Source organism: Hydra vulgaris, chromosome 15 (assembly GCF_038396675.1).
Source record: "Hydra vulgaris chromosome 15, alternate assembly HydraT2T_AEP".
In the NCBI taxonomy this organism is placed as follows: Eukaryota; Metazoa; Cnidaria; class Hydrozoa; order Anthoathecata; family Hydridae; genus Hydra; species Hydra vulgaris.
The window spans coordinates 26,207,248-26,234,525 of NC_088934.1; the positions used below are offsets into that span (position 1 = coordinate 26,207,248).

The 27,278-nt window shown below is 23.7% G+C and overlaps 1 protein-coding gene across 2 annotated transcripts in view; it reads right to left on the reverse strand.

Moving 5' to 3' along the window:
* Window positions 1-27,278, reverse strand: part of LOC100202434 (serine/threonine-protein phosphatase 4 regulatory subunit 1) — a 58,745-nt gene that overhangs the window by 25,247 nt on the left and 6,220 nt on the right. For both annotated transcript variants that reach the window (XM_065819906.1, XM_065819907.1), the window contains exons 3-9: window positions 18,638-18,749; window positions 10,309-10,412; window positions 9,337-9,476; window positions 4,732-4,878; window positions 4,181-4,285; window positions 1,863-1,928; window positions 73-123 (exon numbers count right to left, since the gene is read on the reverse strand). In XM_065819906.1, the coding sequence (XP_065675978.1) occupies window positions 73-123; window positions 1,863-1,928; window positions 4,181-4,285; window positions 4,732-4,878; window positions 9,337-9,476; window positions 10,309-10,412; window positions 18,638-18,749 (725 nt within the window). The remainder of the gene's footprint in view (window positions 1-72; window positions 124-1,862; window positions 1,929-4,180; window positions 4,286-4,731; window positions 4,879-9,336; window positions 9,477-10,308; window positions 10,413-18,637; window positions 18,750-27,278) is intronic.

Below are 27,278 nucleotides of genomic sequence, written 5' to 3' on the forward strand. Positions count from 1 at the left end.
AGTTAAAATAAATCTTCAAACAGAGTAATAAATATATAGACAATGTGAAAATTAAAAACAATTGATATTAACCTTTCTTACTCCCCAAACGCCATCCTCACATAATCTTGAAAATAAAGGGAGCTGAAAATATAAAAAATAATTTATTATAATTATATTATTATATTTAAATGCTATTAAAATTTTTTAACTCAATAAACTAGTTTTAAATCTGACTCTATAACTCAGTCAAAATCCAAAGTTTAAAACTTTATATAAAAAAAAATTCTAATTAAGATTTCCATTAAATTATTTTTCATCAAAATGTTAGTACTCATGATTCCATTCTCTACTTCTACAAATCTCTTATTTGTCCCTGTATGAAACACTGTTGTCATATTTGGGCTGGTTCTTCTAATGATGCTCTTTCTCTTATAGACAAAGTCCAAAAATGCATTTTAAACTTATTTGGACCAACTCTATCTGCCAAGCTTGAACCTCTCTCTCATCATTATAAAGTTGCATCTTTTTCTATTTTCTACAAATACTATCATGGTCGCTGCTCAAAGGAGCTATTATCTCTAGTTCCATCAAATAAAACTCCTTCTCGCTTGACTCGTCATTCAGCAAAGTTTCATTATTTTACTGTATCTGTCCCTGCACACTCTAAAAACTTTTATTTGTCTAGTTTTTTTCCCTGCACCTCAACCCTTTGGAACTCTCTCACAATCTTCATGTTTTCCTGACTCCTGTCAGGAAAACATGAAGATTGTGAGAGAGTTCCAAAGAAACCTACAACTGTTAAAGTCTTCTGTCAACGATTTCCTTGCTCTTAAACTATTCTTTTTTTTCCTAGTAATTCCCAACTTAATAGTGGTTGCTTGCAGTCTTGTTGGGAGTGAATCAGAATTTTAAAAAATACATAAAAATTATGACAATTGTCATTGAACTATTTTAAAATTTTATTAAATATATCAATTAAATTCTTTTAATAATGCCAGCTAACTTTCAGACAATCGGCTAAACAGGTAGGGATTAAGCGAATATCTCAAACATTCAGAAGTAATGTTATACTTTATATTCTTCACAGATCATCAGCAAATAAAGGTTTTAGTTTCAAAAAAAGTTTGGTTATTGTTCTAAAAACATCATAAGCTTGATTTGCTGTTGGCAAATCAAGCTTATGATGTTTTTAGAACAATAACCAAACGAATAATAATTCATCTCTAAATATTACACTATATCTGTATCTGCCATATTCAACCATCCTATTTAATAGCAACCAGAGCAGATTTTTCTGTTGTTTTAATCTTTAGATTTTTAGTCCTTTGAACAACAAACAAATTTAATTTTCCATTTTTTAAATGTTTAGAACTTTTGCTTATGACTGTGGTAGCCATACTAAACTGTAATTTTAATTGCAAGTTTACTAAATTTTGTCCTTAACTAAATAAATTTAATATAAATTTTTTACAGAAATTTTTAAGAGGTTACCTCTTAAAAAATTCATGATAACCCTTTCAGTCCCTGTGACCTGCTGAGCGGGTCATAACATTTGTTAGTAAATGTGACCAATACACCATAAACATAACATAAATTAACAAAACAAAGATATTTTATACAGATTATCTGAATAAAAGGAGTTATTTAAAAAAAATACTTTAACTTGTAGAAAGTAATTAGTTGTAACAAGTTTATTGTTACAACTAATTACTTTCTACAAGTTAAAGTATTTTTTTAAAATAACTCCTTTTATTCATACACAGCCAATGAATTTAAGAACAAGTCAGCATTATTCAATACAATTATATAACAGCGTTATAATTTGAGAAAAATAAAAAAATAATAAGAAACCTAACAGTGAAATTTAAATGTTTACTCACCAGTATAGTTTCTGTGGTTTCAGGTGCAACAACACTAGAAATATCACCAAAATTTGATGCACATACCTAAATATTAAAAGCTGTTCATATGAATTACTTTAAAAAATAAAATACATGTAGCTAATGCATCATTTCCCAGTTTTTAAAAAAGTGATACAAAACAAGATGAACATTTAAAAATACAACATGATTACAACATCAGACTCTCAAGATGTTTAGGTGTATATTTACTGTAGATTATCTACAGTAAATATGCTTAAAATGGCTAGAATTAACTGTATTTCAATCAGAATTGCATTGGCATTAAAAATAATAATATATCCAGAAATACTTGCTAAAGTTTTTTTATAAAGTTGAAGAACAACACTACTTCAACTATTTTGCTTCTGTTAAAGTGTTTGCGTTAAAATAGCTTTGAAAACATTAACCCTACTGAAAATTATTGTAATATTAAGTTTCATATGTAATTAAAAAATCTTAAAACATTACATACAAACACTACAGGTCAGATTCAGAATCATCACAAACACCTTGCTACTGTTAACACATAGTCCAGTACAACCATCCCTGCTGCCTTATAGAACTCACTATTTAAACTAAAAATACTCCTCTGCCTCAGGGCATTCAGATGAGTAAAGGCTAGAGATAACATCTCATTAAAAATACTTATCTTGGGCAAATAGTGAGCAAAAAATTTAAATTTACACCAGTCTTATAGACTAGTGTAAATATAAGCTTGTGCTTTTTATCATTTTTTTTTTTACATGTGGTACATTATTTCATTTTTTTTTTTTTTTTTACATCTGTTCATTTTTTTTTTACATGTGTTACATTATTTCATACCTAAGCTAATGAATGCAATCTTCTTGACATGGTTTTTTGTTTGTTTACCTTTAATAGTGGCTATTCAACTTTTTCTGTTATCTCGTATTAGTGATGGACTGAAATTCTGTTTTGGACAAAATTTCAAATTGAATCTATAGAAATTTCGGTTTCTGTACTTTTTATAAATTTGATAAAAAACAAAATTTTGGTTGAAAAACATACCGAAAATCGAAATTTCATGTACGATTTTAAATTTTTATTTAATTTAGAAAAATAGTTATTTTTGACAGTTTTAACAAAATATTTCACAAATTATTTAACATTTAGTAAATGGCCCGTATACATCTGCTTCATAATACACATAATATTTTGAATCTTTCACTGATAACATTTTGTTTAAAGAAAATAAAATTATTTAAACAGTTTAAATAGAAAGTGAGCAAGGAATGTAAGCTTTCGTAGGTGTAAGCTTTTAGTCATTTTTATAGATTTTTCTGAGTAATTTTATTTTTCTTATGATTTATTCATGACTATTAATTTATTATTATTATTATATAAAATTGAAAGAAGTCATCAAAAAAAAAAAAAAAATTAAATATAAATAAACAATGTAAAATTACATTTTTAGGAAACATTTCCTAATGAAATTAGTTTTGTTGAAATTTTAGTATTAGTATTAAGATATTTGCCAAAATGTGGGTTTCAGTAAAAATGTGGGTTTCAGTATTGAATACCCCAAAGTTTGGTTTATTTTGGTTTCAGCGTATTTTCTGTTTCGGTCTATCACATATCACGAGTAAACAGTTCTGAAACATTAATTTTTTAAAAAGCTCATTGAAATAACAAAATAAATACATTTTCTAGTAAATTACAAGTCAATTCTATTTTAACAAAAGCAAAATTAGAAAAAAGAAATTACTAGATAAATAAACAAGAACAATAAGAAAGTGACTATATAAAATAGATATAGCAAACAATTTTTAAAATCCATGTTACATTAAATTAATGTTGTACTGTTCATTTCAGTAAACCTGTAATTTTTTTTATTTTATTTATTTAACAATTGTGTACAAAAAGAAAATGTATGGAGTACTCTAAGTAAGCTAAGCTAGACTTTAACAGCTGACTTATGTTAAAAATGTATCTAACTTAGATTTAAAGTTCATAATTGTCTTAGATTCTACAATGCTTTGGTCTAAGATATTCCATGGCTAATTATTCAACTTAATAAAATAAAGTACTTCCTACGATATTTTGTTAATTATCAATAAAACCTCATATTATGACCTCTTTTAGTTGAAATATTAAATTATCAGGTTAAACTATTTATTTGTTTTACTATTTTGAAAAACTGAATTGAAATGTATCTTTCCAAAATTTAATTACTTTTACTATGTTTGCTCAATCAAATTTATCCAAATAGTAATAAAAGTTTTTAAGAATTTTAAAATGATTCAAAAATTATTTGATTATTAAAATTAAAATCAGGTAACCTTTCGAACATGAAACAAAGAATCTGAGCAAAGTTCACCAAATCTTTTCAAAAATATTTTCTCTGTAGAAATACCTCCCAGAAGATGAGCTGTTTTTGTCATTAACTAAAATTAAAAAAATATTAAAAAATATATATATATATATATATATATATATATATATATATATATATATATATATATACATATATATATACACATACATATACACACATATATATACATATATATTATATATATATACATATACATATATATATATATATATATATATATATATATATATATATATATACATATACATATATATTATATATATATACATATACATATATATATATATATATATATATATATATATATATATGTATATATATATATATGTATATATATATATATATATATATATATATATATATATATATATATATATATATATATATATATATATATATATATATATATATATGTATGTATATATATATATTATATAACAAAAAGTAAAACAATAAAAAACTCAGCAGAAAAATATTTAAACAATTTTTAAACACCGTAATAGCTTCTGTGCGAAAATCATCACTACTATCAGGTTCGGTAAGTTTGATTAGTACAGGACATATTTGAACTTCTGCATCATCAGGTTGTAGTATTTCTTGATCCATCAACTGAAGTAAAGCATTTTGACTTAACTTGCGAACCTGAAATAATTTAGATAATAATTAAACAAAGAAAATCAAACATCAAATCACACAATCAAACAATCAATCAAACAAATCAATCAAAAAAATCAAACAATCAATCAAAAAATTAAAAACAATCATAAGGGTCATGGCACCCCCTACCATGAAGCACCTACCGTGGTTTTTGAAAAATCAGTAAATTTTTTATGTTTTTTTTTTTTTTGATTTATTTTTTTAGTACTGTTTTATACAAAACTAACTTATTTCAGTAATAATATATTTTTAAAAAGATATATTTTTAAAGATTTGAGATGTTTTTTTACACGCAAATGATTTTTTATTACTTCCTTAAGAAAATCTATAACAGTAAGCTTAAAATTTATATATTTTTTTCGATAAAAGTTTAAAATAGTTGTAAAAACATTGAATATTTTAAAATTTATCTTAAAATATTTGTATTTTTTGTATAACATTGTTATGTTTTTTATACTTTATTTTTTATGTGAAATGAATTCGATTAGAAACAAATTATTAGGTAAAAGCCAACTCAAACTGCAAAACTCTGGCTTTAAATCATATCTTGGAGAAGAAATAGAGAATGAATTGGTTGCTTGGTTAATGCAGTGCGCCAACATGGGTTTCGCGATAACAAAAAAATTAATAATTAAGAGAGTTTTTACTTGGGATATCATCTTTAAATTACCATTTAAAGATGATATCCCAAGTAAAAACTGGTTTTATAAATTCATGTGCCGCCATAAGGAATTATCGCAAAAACGAGCAGAACGTATTAGTAGAGCCAGAGGTCTTATAACTAAAGCATCGATAAGAAAATGGTTTAATGAGGTGTATGAATTATTAGGCGATGATGCGCAATACTTTAATGATCCATCTCAAGTTATTAGTTTAGACGAAACTGGTTTTGAGTTAGCACCAAAAACTGGAAAAGTAATTAGCATTAGAGGAAGAAATGTTTATGAAGAATGCAACAACAGCAATAAGAAAAAACTTACAACTCTATTTTGCGTAAATGCAAACGGTGAATTTGTACCATTATTAACAATGTACAAGTATGCTCGAATGCCAAAAACTATTGTTGCTCCTGCACCACCAGGTTGGGTCTCAGTAAAAGCGACAGCGGCTGGATGACCGGTGAATGCTTTTATGAGTACTCCACAAATGTGTTAGTACCACATTTTAAATCTATTAATACACATTTACACATATATGTTCATGGATGACATCACTTGCATCTTTCTAAAGAGCTCAGCATGTATTGCTCATCGGAAAGAACTCATTTGATTTTGTTGTTTCTTAATGCTATACACATCTTAAACGATTAGATATGTCAGTTTTCGGACCAATGAAAAAAAAAGGCAGAACATATGTCGGCAATTTAAATTGGATAACAATTTTAATAAAATTCGCAGAGAAAATGTATCAATGTTGTTGAATAATTTTGTTATGGATCCAAATATGAAAAAAAAATATTATTAACGAGTTTAGGTCGACAGGAACATTCCCATTTAATGCGAACAATGTTGATTATAAAAAAGTAATTCAACATATTAAATTGAATTCTACAAATGATAATAATGAATCGAAACTTTCAAGCTATAATTATGTGGGAAAAATATTTGAAAACAATGTTGCACCTGAAATATTGTTCCAGTTTGAAAAAACTGGAAATAACGAATGAGGAGGAAAAACTGACTTCGAAGAATTATTTAATTTTTGGAAAAAACTGAAGTTTAACGATAGCTCCTAACAAACCAGTAGTTTAATAGAAACCAACAATAATCAATCGAACAAAGAAATCGATAAAGAATCGTATTTAGATATTAGCAGTACGCAAAATGAAAATGTATCTAGTAATGTTAGCGAATTCGAAAAAAGTATAATAATTGATGAATCTGGTGAAAGTAAATCAGCAGCAGATCCACCCCATTCGAATAAACATATATTAAAAAATATAAATCCATTACACGACTTTTTTTGATGGCCAAAACAGCCAGTCGCGAAAAAAGGCTGAAACAAGTTGAACGATTACCGAGCATTGTAACTTCATCCAAATGGTTAGAGATTTAAATAACTAAAGAAAATGCAAAGGAAGAAGATATCAAAAAAAAATTGAACGTAAAAATAAAGCTGCTAAAAAAAAAATTGAAAGAAAAAGAAAAACAAGAAAAATCTAAAAGAAAACAAGCTTTTAAAAAAGAAAATGAAAATAAATAAGAAAGAAGACAAAAAAAATAACATTAAAAAAAAAGAATTTAAAAAGAAAAAAATTTAAATTCAGAAAAAAGCTTGGGTGGATAATTTTAGAACCAATGTTCTTCTTTGTTTTGTAATCATATTAAATTTGTTTCTTTATTATAAATAAATAAAACTAAAATTAAAATATACAATTTTTTTCATACATGGTAGGTGAAGAATTGATTACGGTAGGTGTTGCTTTATCACGGTAGGTGAAGAAACATTAGATCTTACAAAAAATTAAAAATATATTAAAAAAATAATTTTACTCAAATTTGAATAATATAAATTAGTTAATAATTGAGTATAAAATATTAATTCGAAAACCCTAAATAAAAATCTGTTACGGTTTTGGAGTTGAGAAGTTTTGAAATTAAAAGTTTTCTTAAAGTCGTGGTAGGGGAAGTCATGACCCTATAAGTATAAACAAAATTAGCAATTAGAAGAATTTAGACAGCATATATTAGTACACGCATTTTATAGATAAGTTTTCGAAATGTAAAAAAATAAAAAAATAAATTAACTTAAGCAAAATAATTTAGCAAGCAAATTTAACAAATAATTTTATATTTACTTAAACATTAGATTTTTGTTTTATTGCAATTGTATTCAGGTATTCAGGAGATCATTGTATTCAGGTATTCAGGAGATCATTGTATTCAGGTATTCAGGAGATCATTGTATTCAGGTATTCAGGAGATCAAGCAACATAACATTACTTTAAAAAGCTTTACTTTTAAGTAACGTAACTTGACTTTTTAAAACTTAGTTGTTTAGTTTCTATATAATGATTGATTTTATCACTTGACAGACTTAGCATTCATTAAAAGCATGTATGCTAAAAATAACCTAATTTATATTAAAAAAATTTATTTCTCATATTTACCCATCTAATTCTAAGGTTGAACTTAATTTTAAATTCTAGCATGACTATTGTTATAAATTTTTTAATAAGCAAATTTTAATTTTTTTCTAGAGTCATCAATCGATATAATAATAAGGCTTTTACTCTACCATTTTATTTTACTAGAAATTCCTTGTAAACATTAAAAGCATATTTAAAGTACAAAGCGTATTTAAAGTTGTTTAAATAACACAAGTGTTAATAACACATTTGTTATAAGCATATTGTTATTAACATAATTAACATTATTACTATTAAAAAATTATTACATAAAACTGCTGTTAAAAATTATTACATAAAGCTGCTGTTATAAATTATTACATAAAACTGCTGATAAAAATCAATACATAAAACTGCTGTTATAAACTATTACATAAAACTGCTGTTATAAACTATTACATAAAACTGCTGTTATAAACTATTACATAAAACTGCTGTTATAAATTATTACATAAAACTGCTGTTAAAAATTAAATAGCTTTGTCAAGAATTGACAAAGCTATTTATTTAATATGTTATTATTTAACTAGCATGTATTTTGTGGGAAAAAAATACATATTTATATAAATAAATAAAATTTATATAAAATACTTTTTCATAATTTAAATAAAATGTGTTTATTATAAACAATCATTAAAAGTAACGTCATTATTTAAAAGCATTTTGCAAAATATTTAAAAACATTTAATTAAAAGTTATTTAGAAATATCTAAAATGTATATTTTATGATAAATAATAGTAAGTTATTTATCATAAAATATAAATTAGTTTTATTTTTAATATAGAATTTTAGTTTAAAATAGCAGAAGTAAAGAATTCTTTTTACAGTAATGTCTAGGTATTCCACAAATGAGTGAAATATTACATTTTCATTTTGTACACAGTTGTTAAGACAATTATGACTTCCGCAATTTAATCTTTTGTATAAATTAAAGTTTATTAATTTGATCATTCATTTCTGACAAGTCTTTATTGATGAAACACTGTGTAAAATGAGAAAAAAAATTTGACTAATGATTTTCTACTAATTATTTTTCTAATAATTATTACTCTGTTTTTTTAAGAACATTGAGCACTCTCTTTTGTAGAATACATTTAGAATTATTCATATATATATACATATATATATATATATATATACATATATATATATATATATATATATATATATATATAATATATATATATATATATATATATATATATATATATATATATATATATATATATATATATATATATATATATATATATGTATATGTATATATATATGCACTCTATTTTGTAGAATACATCAATTTAAACGCAATACATACCTGATTATTTGTGTCTGTCAAATACTTAACCATAACTGGAAGTATATAGTTAGATATTGCATCAGGTACAAGCTTAATATCCATCATAAGCATACAACATGGTGGCAATTGCTCAACTAGTTGCCATCTAACAGATGGTTCTAAAGTATTTAAGAAAAAAATAATTAATGGAGGGGAAATAAAAAAAAGGTGACTTGTTTGCTCTTGCTTTGATTGCATTTAAATTTTTTTGGCAATTCAAACCTGGCTATCTTTTTAATTTTTTTTCTAGCTGAAATATTTTGATACCATAAATTCATTTAACTACTTTATTTAGTAGACTATATTATTAATTAGATATATACTACCAATGTTATAATTACCAAATCAGGTTAAAATATCTAGCAGTCCTGTTTGAGGAGGTAAAAATATCTTGCTGCATATATAAAGTGGTAAAAATATCTAGTGGGCGTGTTTAAATATAGATTTTAGATGTTATATAATACATGCTTATAAAATAATCATCTTATAAGATAAAAAATATTTATTTTATAAGATAAAACATATATTTATCTTATAAGATAAAACATATTTATCTTATAAGATAAAACATATATTTATTTTATAAGATAAAAAACATATATTTCTTAGTGAAAAATCCTGTCATTTTTTTAATTTTTAAAATAACAACAATCACATAAAATAAAAATTACAATTAAGAGAGAGCTTGTTTACTAGAAACAAAGAAAACTTATTTAGAATAGTTTGAAATAACTTAATTATATGTTTTATTTAAATTTGGTTAAAAAATTTATTTTGGAAAAGAGGCTTTTAAGGAAAACTTAAACAAAAAAAAAACAATTTAAACTTAATAAGAAAGAAAAAAAATATTTAAACTTTAGTAGCAGAATATAATTGTATAAATAGTAGTTACTGTAAATAAATGGAATCAAATACATTCCAAACTAATTATTGAGAAAAAACTGGACTTACCAAAATCTTGTGAAAGTTTGGAAACAATTTCTAGTAGTGCCAGACACTCCTGTTGTGTATTAATAGCTTGAACTGTCTCAACAATGCTTCGAGCAACCATTTGTCTATAAATATAAAAAAATACTTATAAAATCTATTAAAATTTATAACATCTAAGAAACCATAAATACATGAAAATATTTCCTTTTGAGAATCAAAATAGAAGCAAAACTTGCAACATTTGAAGAAATCAAAATTGCAAAAAAAATTAAGGCATGTTAAACAAACTCAACACATTAGATAGGAGGCATTTATAAAGAAGGTACGCAGTAAAACCACTGACTTAGGACCCCGTCCCTATTTGATGTCTTAAGTCCCAACTCTTTTTTGTATCCGCTCATACGATTTTGTGTGGCCCTGCTTCCCCCATACCTGTGTACTAGCTCAACATCCCCCCATACCATACTTTATGAAAGACAGTTAAACAAAACAACACTAAACAGAAATGAAATAGTAAAATAGTTTTGTGAAATAAGATTATGTTATGTAAAACTTCAACACGAAAGATAAGAAAAAATAAAAATGGTAGAAAACTCTTTAGTAAAAGTTAGTAAAATATAGTTGTCCTAATAGATAAAACAATATTAAAAAATAAAATAGTTTTTATTAAAAACACTTTTTTCTAATTTATTTATATATAAACTTTAATGATCATTGAACATTCTATATATACTTTGAAATACGCAATTTAAAATAAAATGACATGATTTAACTTTTAATAAAATGATACAATTTAACTTTTAATGATGTAAATATCAAAGCCATGTTAAAGTTACATTTATAAGCATTAACATTTTTGTTACGCAATTAAATCTCATGACAAGGCCTGGCATAACAAAAAAGTTGCGATGTCAAGTTTATGTCTCTTTTTGAAAAAAATCTAGTTTAAAGACCGAAAAAAGTTTTAAAACTTTAAAAAGTTATTTTATTATTATTTGATAGACTGCTAGCCCAAACTCAACCCTCAATCAATGAAGCGGCACTTCCTTGTAGCAGCAGGCTATAAGATAGTCGATGTAGCAGCTTTTCCTTGTAGTAGTAGGCAACAAAAAATTATATTAAGTATAAGATTGTTTTGAGAAATAAATTATAAAGAAATATAATCTTTTTCAACTATCGAATTCAGATTTTATTAAAAACTATTTTATATTAGTTAAAATAATTTTTAACGTTAAATTAAATTAAAACTAGATGAATAAGAACTTTTGGAGCACGTAGGAACAGTCACAGTAAAAGGATAACACTTAATGGAGTGATGAGTAACATGATAATGAATTTTAGTAGGAGGCACAAGAGAGGCTAACTCTTTAGAACAGCCCTCATTTTATTACTTATAGAATGGAAAAAGAAAAGCAACATTTCGATGATGTGACAATGGTTGGAGGTTGGCTGCAAGAGCAGGTCCAACTATGTTTATAATGCATTTGTGCACCTTGTCTAAAAGAGAAAGGGCATCATTCGAAGATCTGATCCAGATATGGCAACAGTATTCCATACAAGGACCGATTTGAGATTTATAGAGATAAAGAAGTGAATCCGGAAAGAAAGTGGTGAGCATAATAAGGAGATGCAAGCTTAACAGATGCTAATTTTGCAATCGATTTGATATATGGTTTCCAAGAAAAATCGGAAGAGTTAATTCTAGAAGACGAAGAGTAGATGACTCATTGTGTGCATTACCGTTCATAAATATAGGAGGATCTAGATTGCTGTGATAACGATTAGTTAAAAATAATTGAGTTTTAACTTAAATAAAGTTCACCAGCCATAAGAACCCCATGCTGTAATAGAAGTGAAATCCTTTTCAAGCTTAAATTACCCCTCCAAACAATCAGAGAGTGTTGGATTCTTATCAAGACAAGAATAAATGGTAGTATCATCAGCAAACAATATAACCGTAGATGTGAGAATTTCTGGGAGATTGATATTGTAAAATTTAAAAAGTATGAGGCCAAGGATAAAACCTGAAGAAAATCCTGTTACAGGAAATGAAGAAGAGTGTTGTCCATCGAGGACAGTTTTTATACTATGATTGGTAAGATAGGATTCAATACTCTTAAAGATGTTACCTGATACACCATAAGAAGAGAGCCTATGGAAAACACCAGCATGCCAAACTTCATCAAAAGCTTTAGAAACATTGAGAGCGATAACCTTAACCTTTCTATATTAATCTAATGCACTATAAAACCTATCAGTTATTGCCAATAAATCAGCAGTAGAACGAGAAGGTAAGTTATTAGATTCAAGATGAGAGATAAGGTGATTGTTAATTAAAGACTTAAAAACCTTACATATGATAGTAAGTAGGCTAACGAGATGGTAGTTAGACAAGTCCAATTGCCGCTTCCCAGCAGGCTGGAAAATAAGACTCTGATAAGCACTTGTTAAATAGTTTTGAAAGTATAGATGACAGCTCCAGAGAATACTTGTGCAAGACTATAACAAACTAAATTTATTTTTTGAATAGAAGCTAAATTTATTTTTTGAATCTTTGCTCTCTTGCGCGAAGTTTTTATTCAACATAAATCGCTTTTGAATTTAAATTACTTTAAACATCAGCGTGGAAGCCAATATTGTTTTAAAGTTAAGTTTGATTTAGTAAATAGATAACGTACATCACAGTAAATTTATCTATAAACTAAATCAAAACAACCAGCTAAGTTACTACAGTTACATAACTATTAAATTTACTTATTATACTTGCAAAAGTTAGCCATATAAATGTATATATTTATATCTTATAGGTTACCAAGAAAAACAAACTTTGTTGTTTTACTCGAAGCTTGCCATCTCCATGTTAGCCAGTCTCTCAAAGCCTTTAAAATATACGCCGCAACCTACAGACTTTATAATTTATTCAAGCGCATTTAATTTCAAAAAGTAAATGACATCATTGTAGAATTTTTTTTTTGAATCAATATTATTTGTTTTTGTTCAATTTGTTTTTTAAAATAAGCGCTTATAATCAATCGTATGACTTTCCCATAAATTTTATAGGAAGCTAAACAAAAGAATGTTTTTTTATAGAGCGTGAGAACCAAATAAAATTAAGATTTTTATGTTAAAATATAATAAATATAACAAATATAAATATTCCCTTAAATATAATAAATATTCCAAAAAGACATTGATCATCTTACTATACATTATGAATCTTTTTTCTTTTTATGTAAACAATGTGAACTTTTTTTTCTAGTTTATCTAAGTTGTTTATCAATTTGGTGTTTTGTATCATATCGAAATAATATTTCACTAATTCTTAAATTTTTAATTAATAAAGAATTTTGGTAAACAACATCATTTATAAGAGATATTTACCGAATTCTTAAATTTTTAGTTAGAAAAGATTTTACACTTAACCAATTTACAGACAGTTTTTTGTTAATGAAAGCATGTTTAATGGCAATAATTCAAGACAGATGGCGATTAAAATTTTCAATGTGTTGCAGAGCGCATTTAAAAACATATTATACTTATTATTTCCCAATTTATGTCATATTTGGCAAGTATTTTACATTTAAACCTGTCTCTTAAAATCAAAAAACTGCTAAAATTGACAATAAAAAGTTTTTAATTAAACGATTTTAATTTTAAAATTGACTTAATAGTGCTACACTTTTTTGCAATCTTGACCAATAATTGTTCAACTTCAAATATAAAATAAAATAAACAATACATGTTTTACAGAATAAATTTCATTAAATTTATTCTGGCGTGATTAAATAAAAAATTCGAGAATATTTGTACCCGATGAAAAGTTTAGCAAATAAATGCTGCTAATTAAACTTTCATATAGTTAACTCTTTTGCTACCAGCCATTTCAACAAAAATCTTTATGCTGCGACCGCACATTTTTTTGAATAAAATTCGGATGGCACAACATTAACAACTAATTAAAATTTGAATAATAAATCTCTTTAAAAGGTTAACAAACTATATATCAATAGAAAGCTAAACAAATGAACTTTTTAATTAAATAAGTTGTTAACATGCACTATTGAACAATAAGAAATGCAAAGTGCTTAAAACCATTGTTATTTTAAATATTAACTAAAACATTAAGTCCAAAACAAAAACTCATTTAATGTATAAAAGGAATGTTTTCCTTTGAAAGTAATTACTTAGCTAAATACTTATACAAGTTAAATTTAAACACTTACACTTCTACAAGTTAAATTTTACAGTGTTAACACTGCTTTATTTTAGAATTGAATATAAAGTTGTTTTTTTATCCAAGATTAATCAAGATTTTTTAACTTTGTCAGATGATAACTTTTTATAATAACAAAATATGGCTCTTATTTGTTCTTGATTATGTAGAGAATTAATTAAACTTTAACAACAAACAAATTATGTGTCTAGAGTGAAAACTTATATACAAAACAAGATAAATTGTGAAGCATATTGTTAAATAATATAAAATAATTTTTTAACATAATTTTTATAAGAATAATTACTATTTAATAACAATAACTATAACACAAAAATAATTTATAGCAATAGACGAGCTTAAAATACCTGAAATAATTTATTCATATTTTCAATGCAAACTTCACGAAATTAACAAAACAAAATTATTAAACTAAAGAAATTCTACAGTAATTTATCATGAAAAAAAAAACTTTTATATAGTAATAAGTAACTAAACAAATTCTTTAGTAGTCTATAAAAAATAAATAAAAAATTCTATAATTTGATAAAAAAAAAATTTTTATTAGATTTCTTATCAAAATTCAACAATGACGTTAAAAAATTTTAAAGCGATATCAAGATCTAACATTTTCTACTAATACACCATTGCTTTTAGGAACTTTATTTAAAAAGAAATCTATTTGAACAAAAGAATTTTAGTCTTCTAAAATTCTCTTATTCAAATAATTTTGCGATTGAAATTTGAAATTGAAAAAAAATTTAATTCAGCGGCGTCCATAATACCCAGCATAAAGAGAATTGTTGCTGAAAGTTAAACGTAAAACTAGCTAAAGTAACAATATCAGATTTAGAACATAGTGCAAGTGAGGAAGAAAGTTTTACTTAAATCGTAAATGTTTTTATTAGTTAATTATATTTTGTTTTTGAAAATAGTTTTAAAAGTAGAAACATTTTATTGCAAACATTAAACCAGTGATTTTAAAAGTTAACATAAAAATTAAATTATAAAAAATTTAAATTAAAATTAATAAATTATTTTACTTCTGTTCAAAGAAATTTAAAATAATAATAATTATTAAGGCATATTCTTAAACTTAAGGAAATATAATTCGGTTTATTAAACCAAACTTTTTTGTTTCACTTTTTATTGCAACACAATTTGAATAAAAAAATTGAATGAAAACATCAATTTAAAAACCATTTAAATGAAAAACTTAATTATACTTAAATTTTTAATAGTACACTAGATCAAAAAACAGAAAATTATTAAAAACGTGGTATCTAATGTTTTTTTTGCTTTGATCTTACTCGTTTGGTCTATAGATTATATACTCATATGGTCTATAGGCATGTTTTTACGCAAATATGAATTTTAAAGTTTTAAGACAATAATGTTTTAATTTTTATGACTCTTACTTTTTTACTTTTATTTTTTTAAGTATCATATTAAGTAAAAACTGTTTATATCTTAAAAAGTCTTTAAAAAATAAGTTTCATGTTAATTAAACTTTCCAGAACAAATTATTTATTGAGACGTCACCATTTTTTTCTTTCTCAAAGGTATGTTTCAGCTTTTTGATGATTATTTTTTTAAATACTGGTCTGATTAATACGTTTTTCTAGTTAATAAATGATGTCAATTCAAAAAAGTTATTCCAAATTACTTATACTTGAGTTATAAACATCATGTTTGGGTTACCTTTTGCAATTAATTTTTATGTATAAGAATGCCTTTATATACAACATTTTATAAAACAAACCCAACTTGAGAATCTCTTAAAATAATAATTTAATATTACACTTTTTTAAATGTTTAATATAAACTAATTTCTTTCTTTTCTTTACATTTGTATAAATGATTTAAAACTTGTTAAATTTTTTTTTTATTATTAATTTTTCAACTTTTAAATTGCGGCTTTGCGACTAAAAATGATTTCTTATTTTTAAAAAGTTATTGAGTAACAAATAAATAAAAAAAAATATCTAAAATAAAATAAAAACTCTAGTTAATTACTTTACCATCAATTCAGTTGAGAAAGCAAAGATTATTATAGGTTTCCGGGTACCATTTATTAAAAAATATATATTATTGGGTTTTCACTTTTTTTATGAAAAAAATTTAACAAATGTCTTGTGCAAATTTTCTATGCAGCCTCGGAACACGCTTAAAGGTAATTTAATTTTTAATAATGGAAAAAATATTTTGGAGGAAAGAAAACCGAAAAAATAAAATTAGAATATTTAGTAAAATTTTTAAATAAAAATATTTAGTAAAACTTTTAAATAAAATTGACAGTTAGTTAAACCCAAGTATATACTTTAATTTTATTATCTAAATTAACTTAAATATATATATTTTCTCAGATAATTTTTTCATGAAGAGTGCCTGTCAAAATATGATTGTTTGCTATAAATGTCCTCTTTATTGCTTGTTTCGATCAGTACTAACTTAATAATATTTGCGATAATGCAAACTCAAGAATATAAATGTATATTCTAATAAAAAATATAATGGAAATAGATCACCTAGTTTGTTACCTTCATTGGAAAGTCTGAATATTTTGTATACCTTTAACTTACAAAAAAATTGAAAGAATAATTTAAATAACTTTTTCATCAAAATTTTTTCTAAATCATATAGGACATTACTGTGCACTTTTTAGATAAATAGATCTTGAATATAAATTAAGACATTGCAATATCTTTATACAAAAAAAGGTGCACTTTTTTACAACAACAAAGTATTACATATATAAAAAAAACAATTTATAAAAACTTTAAAACCCTTTGCTTTTAATGTATTTTATTTATTAAGATCTCATTTATTACAGGAGCCTGAAAATATTGATACTTTGAAAGTATTTTAAAGTACCGCATTGTAATTAAATTTATTTTCAAACCACATTAAAAATCATTTGTGAAAAGAATTTTCTTAAAGAAAAACACTTCTCCCTTTTTATAAGAAAAAAGTTTTAAACTTGCTTTCACGTATTATAATCTATGAAGAGACTTTAGTTTTAAGAAAAAAATTTATTTAATAAAAATTGCAAAACTATTTTACATTCAACGACTTACTACTTTACATTCCTTCAAAATTAAATTTTAATTTTTAAAACCATATCTAATTTAAAGTCTTATATTAAAAAAAAAAATTTTATATAATAATTTGTTTTTTTAAAAGATTCTCAGTTGCGGAAAATGCTTTTTTTTACAACCTAATATTTTCTGAATAAACGTCACATAAACATAAATATCAAAAGATCATTTAAACATTCTAAAAAAAAATTATTTTAAAAAGCTTTTGCATTAAATAAAACTTGCTGAACGCAAATCCATTTTGTACATAAAATGAGAGCTGCGTAACTTTTTAACAAGGCCTGTCGATGTATTATTATTTTTTTTGACAAATTTAATTCTATTACTTAATTTCTAAATCCTTAAATAAAATTTGTAAAAAAATAAGAATAAAATAGTATTTTTGTTTAAAAAATAAAAGTTTTTATTTAGGATATACTTCCTATTTTAATTTTATTCTATTTTTAAATAGGTTTAAACGCTCATACAATTTTCTTATACTATAATTAATAATAATAAAAATGGGGAAAACAAACATAGAAACTGTGACATTAAAAATATATAGTTTATTTATTATTTTAGTTAATTTTTATAGAATTCTTGAATTAAAAAAAAATTATTATGAAATTATAATACTTATTGACAATAATAATGTTAATTGTTTATTTAGGAATATACAATATTTATTGACAATAATAATGTTAATTGAATACTTATGAATACACAATACTTATTAGCAATATTTATGTTAATTGAATAATCAATTTATATCAAAAATATTTAAAATAGAAAAGATAAATATTTTGTTAAAATTAATTTTATCAAACTTAAGCAATTTATGACTTGTGTTTTGAGTTAACAAAAAAATATGTTTTGTTTTGTTTCAGCCTAAAAGCAGTATATCAAATGATCATTAATTATTTTTGCTTTAAAAATGCTTGTATGTTGTTGTTTTTTTTGACTAATAAAAACTTTTTGTTACTTCAGCTTAAATTTTTTTTTTTTTTTGATTTGCATCTTTAAAAACAACTAACCTTGCATCTTTTAAAAAGCAACTAACCTTGTAAAAATATTTTCACTTGAGCAATACTTGCGCAATTTTTCAAGTGGTGTAAGCAGATCATCAGGATTTGAATGGTCAAGCATAGACGTCTCATAAAACTTGCTGTAATCTAAAAAAAAAGACTTTAATGACCCCTAAATGCAAAATGCCTACATCTTGTACTTCAATATACTTTAAGCTAAAAATCAACAGACAACTGATAACATTTCCATATGAAAAGAATTTCTAAAATTTAGGTAATGAGTATAAAATTCACTGAATTAGGATAAACTTTAAAATGCTGATGCATCTACATTTTTTTTTTAATTTATATATAGAAAAGTTTACTTGAGTAAAAAGAATTATAATAATATAAAAAACTAAAAAAAAACATTGTTAAATTTATCATTATAAAACGTAAACTTTATATATAATTATAATTATAATTGGAAAATGATTACCTATACATTAAAAATATAACATTTTATGACTAAGACTCATAAAGTTGAAGTTGTTATTTGAATTTTAAAAGCTAAATATTTTAACTTTGAATTCAATCCAACAAGATTGTTTTCTTTCTTTTCATTGGAAGGTCAATAAAAGGAAGTTATAATATGACTTTACCTGCAACAGAAAATTCTATAAATCAAAGAAAATAATCAATTCCTACTATGGAAGTAGGAAGTAACTAGCTTCAGCTAAAAATAAGACTTTTTGCAAACCTAACCCTGCTAAAATTATAAGATTGATAGCCCGGGCTAGAAAAAAATTTATAATACTATATATATATTAATATTTTATTCTTAAATGACAATTTCATGTACTTAACTAGATTATTTATTTACTAGTCAAGAAGGAAACATTGTAATATCAAGGCTAATCAAAACCCTTCGTACCGAAGCACTACTTATTCACTGGCAGAGCCGGGATTTGAACTTTTCTGTTGCTACGGTGAATATTAATTCTGAACTTTAGTAGCACTCTGAACAACTGAGCACTCCCGGCTCTTACATTTACTATTATTTAAATACTAGCATATATTTATATAATTTTAAACTCTTTTACTTCCAACAAGGTTGCAAGCAACCACTATTAAGTTTTGAGTTACTTTAAAATAGAGGATAAGTTATGCTATCTGATGCAAAATACTTATGCAAAAAGAGGAAACAGTTATATCAAGCGTTTGTTGCAAATAAAGAAAAGAAACTATAAATTCTTTTTTTTAAGGTTAACACCAGCTTATCCAAGCTGTGTAAGTGAGGAAGCAGGCCTTGTTCTAAAGTATTACAATGTATATACTTTACATACGAAATTCTCAATTTTGAGTATACTATTTTGGCTACATTAAAAACATTTTTGTTCTGTAACAAGTCTAAATATATCCTTTAAACCACAAATAATTGCTACAAAAGATTGAATGACAACTATATAAATATTCTTATCATTTACCAACAGAATAAATTTAAATAAAATTTAAAAAAATGAATTCTTTTTTTCTTTTAAATCAAAATATTCAGCAACAGAAAAAAAAATTGTTGATTCTTTTAATACAATATTATTAAACAATAAAAAAAAAAACATTAAAAAAAAAAAAAAAAAAATTAAAAAAAAATATATCATAGGACATTATTGTTTATTTTGACTTTATATACATTAGTTTTATATGTAACATTTCGCTCAAGTAAGGTTACTACAGCAAAAACCAGAAGTTCTCTTTTTAACTAAAATTTTCAATGCTGCTAAATATTTCCTGACTAAGTAAAATTCAAAAATAAATTTTTGTTTTTATTTTTCAAATTAAAAAAAAAACAGATAATAAATAAAATGTTAAAAAAAAATTTAGCTAATTTAGCTAAACGATTGGACACATTAACTTTACCTTTAACTCATTTAGAGACCAATCTCATTTTAATGTTGTTATGATAAAACTAGTGTGTTTAAAATTTGTGCTGCCTTAATGCCAACCAAAAATAGCCCTCATATTAAGGTTGCCATTCGGCAAAGCCAACCTAACTGACAACCTGACAGTGTCTGAGGTATGCAAAAAATTATATTTATTTCGAAAAAAATTTGTTATTTTTGGTTTTATTACATAAAAATTACATTTTTTAACAAAAAATCAAGAAAATTAAATTTTTTTGTTTTTTTATGATAATTTTGATAAGTTAAAATTTTTTCAAAATGAATATTATTTTTGAAATTTTTAAATAATTTTGTTTCATTTGAGTACTAGGTTGACATATTTTTGAAAAACTTTTTTTTGAAAATATTAGGGACCCATTAAATATTCAAGGGTCTCGTGGGACCCCTTAAAATATTTTTTATTCAAAAAAATTTTAAGCATAGTGTTTTTGTATTAGATAGAACATATTTAGTGAGTGGGAGCAGATTATTTTTAAAAATGTTGTTTTTTGGGACACTCTGATATATATATATATATATATATATATATATATATATATATATATATATATATATATATATATATATATATACATATATATATATATATATATACATATATATATATATATATATATATATATATATATATATATATATATAAATATATATATATATATATATATATATATATATATATATATATATATTATATATATATATATATATAATATAACTATAAAATTAATAATTATATGTATATATATATATATATATATATATATATATATATATATATATATATATATATATATATATATATATATATATATATATTATATATATATATATAATATAACTATAAAATTAATAATTATATGTATATATATATATATATATATATATATATATATATATGTATATATATATTTTATATATATATATAATATAACTATAAAATTAATAATTAAATAATATAATTATTTATATATATATATCAATCAGGGATGCAGAGTTCCAAAAAGGACTCCGGATTTGAAAGTCACAAAAAGATTACTTTATCCTAGTTTTTGGTATCCAGGTGTCTAAAAATATAAATAAGTTTATGAACTACTAATAGGAAAAAAAATTAAGACTTTTAGGTTAGAGGAACAATCATTTTTTGAACCCGGAGTCCTTAAGTATTATGGCGACAAGGACTCCGGGACTCTGGGCTTAAAAACAATGAGATTTAATGACTTGAAACAAAGTTTTAAGTCATTAAATCTCATGAATTTTTTTCTTATAGCAGATCATAAGTCAACAAACATGTTTAGAGCTTCTGGACACTACAGACTTGGAAGAAGTAGAGATATAAAGCCGGAGTCCTTTTGGGACTCCGCATACCTGATATCAATAATTAATAATTATATATATTAATAATTAATAATATATATTAATAATTAATAATTACAGGATTCATGGTATTTTAGAAATCTATTTTCCCTGAGTTTTCCCTGATTTTCACCTGATTTCGAGTACTTTTCCCCTGAGTACGGGTGGTGAAAAATATAAAATTTTCCTTGTTAATATCGAAGGATATAATATTTTCGCAACTGAATTCATGTTCCCCTAATACTTTTATCAGAATTTTTAAGAAATTAGATATTTCTTCATAATTAATAGTTATAAAACCACTGTAGTGAGCAACTTTCAATAAAAATAATAAATAAAAATTTGTGTATTTCAAAATAACTTCAATTTATATATAAAACTAAAAAACATTCCCTGAGTTTTCCCTGATTTTAAAGATTTTTATAAAAAGTTCCCTGAATTTTCCAGGTATTCCCTGATTTTTCAGAATTTAAAAACTTTTCCCTGGTTTTCCAGGTTTCCCTGAGTGCCATGAACCCTGAATTAATAATTAAATAATATTATTATTTATATAACACCCTATAAATAAAATTTCGGACAAATTTTAATTGCATTTATTTTGTAATTTATTTCATGCATGCAAAAAACCTATATACTTATTTGAAAGAGGATTTTATAATCTATTTAAATTTAATTTAATTAAGTTAAAAATATTATTTAAATATTGAAAATAAAATGGTCAAAATAAAGGACCTCGAAAAAATTATAGAAACTTTTTTCCAAAAAAAATCGAGAAAAAGGTAAAGCATTTGTTGCTAAGCAGTTTATGGAATGGGGTTTACCCAGATCAACTGCTTACGATAAAATTGTAAAATTGGAAAATGGATATCTAAAAAGAAAAGTTGGAAGTGGTCGAATCGCTAAGGTAGCTACTAAAGAAAATATTCCAAAGATTGCTGCAGTTTTTGAAAATAAGTCAGGGTGCTCCCAAAAGAAAGTAGCTCAAGTTTTTAACTTTAGTCAAACTCAAATTTCCCAAGTATTTAAAACAATGACTAACATTCAAACTTTCAAAAAAACAAATCATCCAGATCGTAGCCATCAGCAGAGGAAAGCTATGCGTCCTAAATGTCGTAAATTGTACGAAAATTATAAAAACTTGGATTTTGCTATGGATGATGAAAGCTATTTTACCTTAAACAATAGCACATTAGCTGGTAATGATAAGTTTTATGTCGCTAATCCTTCTTGTTCTAACCAAGTAAGATACAATTTGCGTAAAAAGTAAGAGGACAAGCTCTTAGTTTCTTGTTGCATCAGCCCCCGTGGAATAAGCCATCTTTATATTCATCACAGTAAGCAGGCAATCAACCAGTACACTTATAAAGAGATACTAGAAAAAACTTTACTTCCTCTAGTATCAGAATATTATAAAAAAGACAATGAGTTTTATCTTCTGGCCTGATCTAGCTCTATCACATTACGCAAAGTCGGTCATCGACTTTTTAAAATTGAAAAAAATTAAAGTTGTACCCAAAGATATAAACCCAGCTAACGTTCCAGAAGCAAGGCCAATTGAAAACTTTTTGGGTGATTTAAAACGGCTAGCGTACGAGAATAATTGGAGAGCTGAGAATTTGGAAGAACTTGAAGCAAGAATTAAATATTGTTATTCAAAGATAAATAAAGAAATTTTCCTTACTCAAATAAAACATCTTTCAAAAAAACATTACAATATTATAAATATGGTATTTGAAATAATTATTTTAATATATTTATAAACTATGTATACTAACATATTAACAGTTGAAATATTAAATAATAAAACTTATTAGTTCTTAAAATATTAATTTTTAAATTTTGTCCAAAATTTTATTTATGAGGTGTTATATAAATACATACATACATATATATATATATATATATATATATATATATATATATATATATATATATATATATATATATATATATATATATCAGGCCTTGTTAAGAAGCGTTACGCAGCTCGCATTTTGCTTGCGAAAAGGCGATTTGCCTACGCATTCAGCTGTTTGGCGCTACGCAAAAACTTAAATCTTTTAGAATATTTAAATTATCTTTTGATTGTCGTTAACGTGACGTAACATAACGTTTATTCAGAAGAAATAAAGTCGTAAGTAAAAGCATTTAACCGCAATTGTAAACTAATAGATTTTTTGTTAAAGAAACACTTTGTTTCATAATTTTTTTTGTTGTTGTTAAAAATTCGTTAAAAAAAATAAAGTGTTTTAAGTTTTATCTTAAGGAATTAAATATATAAATTCCTTTTAAATATAAAAATTATTTTTAGTCATAATAGTTTAAAAAATGCACGATTTATTTTGATGTAAATATTTTATTAATAAAATATTTTGTTTATTGTTAATTCAATAACATAAAGTTTTAAAGACGTTCGTTTAATTTATGAAAATAAATTATGATCACGAATATGTTATCGGTAACTGATAAATAACAAAAAAAAAACTCTATTGTTTAAAAACATTATTAAAAAGAGTTCACAAATTAAATAAGAAAAAATTTATTAACAGTTAATAAAATAACCAAAAACCAACTGTAAAATCATAAGAAAATAAACAAACATTATTTTACGTTTCATGAAAAAAATATTTTTTTTCAAAATAAAATTTAGTTCATATTTGAAAAAAATAATAAAAATGTTTTTTTAAATTTAGATTTTATTTGTAACTTTTGTTATAGTGAGAAATAAACAAACTGTTTGTATAATTTTTAACGCGTTAATAAAATAACTTTAATTACAATGCGGTACTTGAAAAGACGCTAGTGACGCAATATAACTTCTAACGATGCAAAATATATTTGCTGAGTTGAGTTAATCTCGTAACAAGGCCTGATATATATATATATATATATATATATATATATATATATATATATATATATATATATATATATATATATATATATATATATATATATATATATATATTAGAATGTCCCAAAAAGCATTTTTTTAAAAAATTTCTGCTTCCACCCTCTAAATGTGTTCTATATAGTAAAATAATACTAATAATTGAAAAATTTTTGGAAAAAAAAAATTTTAGGGACCCTTGAACATCAGTTAGGTCCCTTATATTATTGAAAAGAAACAAAATTTTAAAGGATTTTATGTTGGGTCTCAAAAGATACAAAATTATATAAAAATTTTAAAAATAATTGTCATTTTATAAAAAACATGAAAAAAAGAAATTTAATAATAATTATTTGTAAAAATATATTTTTATATTTTGTTAAAGATTTTAGGCAGTGAAATTTAAAATAACTTTTTTTATAAAGTGATGATTATTTTTAAAATATTTTATATAATTTCGCTTCTATTGAGACCCAACATGATATACTTTTAAAGAACTTTTTTTTTTATAATAAAAAAAATGTTTTTTTTTGAAATTTTTCAACAAAAGTATTATTTTATTATATAGAACACATTAAGAGAGTGGGAGTAGACATTATAAACAAAAGTTGTTTTTTGGAACGCCCTAATATATATTAGAGCAGGCCTTGTCTTAAAGCATTACGCATAGAACAATTTAAGTCACCTTATGTGATTTTACCTAAGCAGTAAGCGATTTCGGTTAAGCGACTTTTTATCATTTTTTAACTTTTAAATTATTCTATAAGCGGTAAGATAAAAGAAGTAATTAATTTTAAAAAAAGCCACATTAATTTTTACATAAATGTCATTCAAAAGAATGACATTTATGTAAAAATATTTGTTATAAAAGTTTGATGACAATTATGTTAGATATAAGCGCTATTTACTAATGAAAAAAACTCAAACAAAATTAAAAATTTATTTTATTTTTGTTTTTATTTTATTGTAATGATTGATTTTTTCGCTTGAAAAACCTTAATATTTTAAGCTTGAAGCAAAAATCATAATAGTATAATTTAATTTTGATAAAAAATATATTATTTAATTTAAAACTAATTTAATAAAAATATATAATTTTATTCTGATAAAAAAATATATAATTTAATTTAGATTTTAAAAATATATAATTTAATTTTGATTTAAATTTTGCTTGGGTTTAATTTTAACTGGCAAATTTATGTAAAAATATTACTAAATATTATCCAATATTGAAATTTTATTTGTTCTTAAAAAAACTATTTTCGGTTTTCCTTCCTAAACATTTTTGTTTTGACTCAAAATTAAATTTTAAATAAACAGCTGGATCAAAAATTTGCACAAAATGTAAGTTAAACTTTTTTTTTATCAAACAAGTTAAATTGCAGCAATTATTTTTTAATAAATGATATATACAGCAATATAATTTTAAGAAATGATGTTTGGAAAAATAATCTTTGCTTTCATAACAAAATCATTAATAAAATAATAAACTTTTTAATAAATAAAGTAAATTAATTAATGCAACTTTATTATTTGTTACTCTATTTTTTTTTTAAATAAAAATCATTTGTAGTTGCAATTCCTTTATAGTAATAATAAAAAAGCCATTAAATAACATTTAACTCGTTTTGCGGTAATTAATATTATTGCAATAATTTAAAAAAGTTAATGTTTTTAAAAAAATAAAAAATAAAGAGAAATTTATGACGTCAAATTCACATTGAGCTATTGCGTTAAGCATTTTTTGTTTAAAACAAAGCCTATATATATATATATATATATATATATATATATATATATATATATATATATATATATATATATATATATATATATATATATATATATATATATCATTTGATTTAGTGTTGTATTAAAATAATACAAAACTCTTGTACCTTTAAAAGTGCTCAATATTTAGGAAGTTTATTTTGGTTATATATAAATTTCTAAACAGAGCGATTTATAATTATAATTAAAAACAATAAAGAAAAAAATTTTATTATGGAACTTTAAGTTTCATGCCTAACGGCAATCATCAGCTATATATTACAAAATTAAAAATTAAACATTAAATTACAATTAGAATTATGGTGGCGTGAGTTCTAATGACTCCATAGAAACAAAATTTTAACGTATATGTAAACTTAGTATAACGTGACGTAAACCAACCAGGATCAATCTTCGGTATCAAAAGAGGAGATAAGGAACTTATTTTTGTGCCTGCACTTCGAGATTATTTTGCTCCTTGTATTTAGTAGGTTTTCTCCTTTATACGTCAGAAACTTTTTGATGTATAAAGGAGAAAACCTACTAAATAAGGAGCGAAACAATCTCGAAGTGCAGGCACAAAAATAAGTTCCTTATCTCTTCTTTTGATAGCGAAGATTGATCCTGGTTGGTTTACGTCTTGTTTAGGTCATGTTATACTAAATTTACATATACGTTAAAACTTTGTTTCCATGGAGTCATTAGAATTCACACCACTGTAAT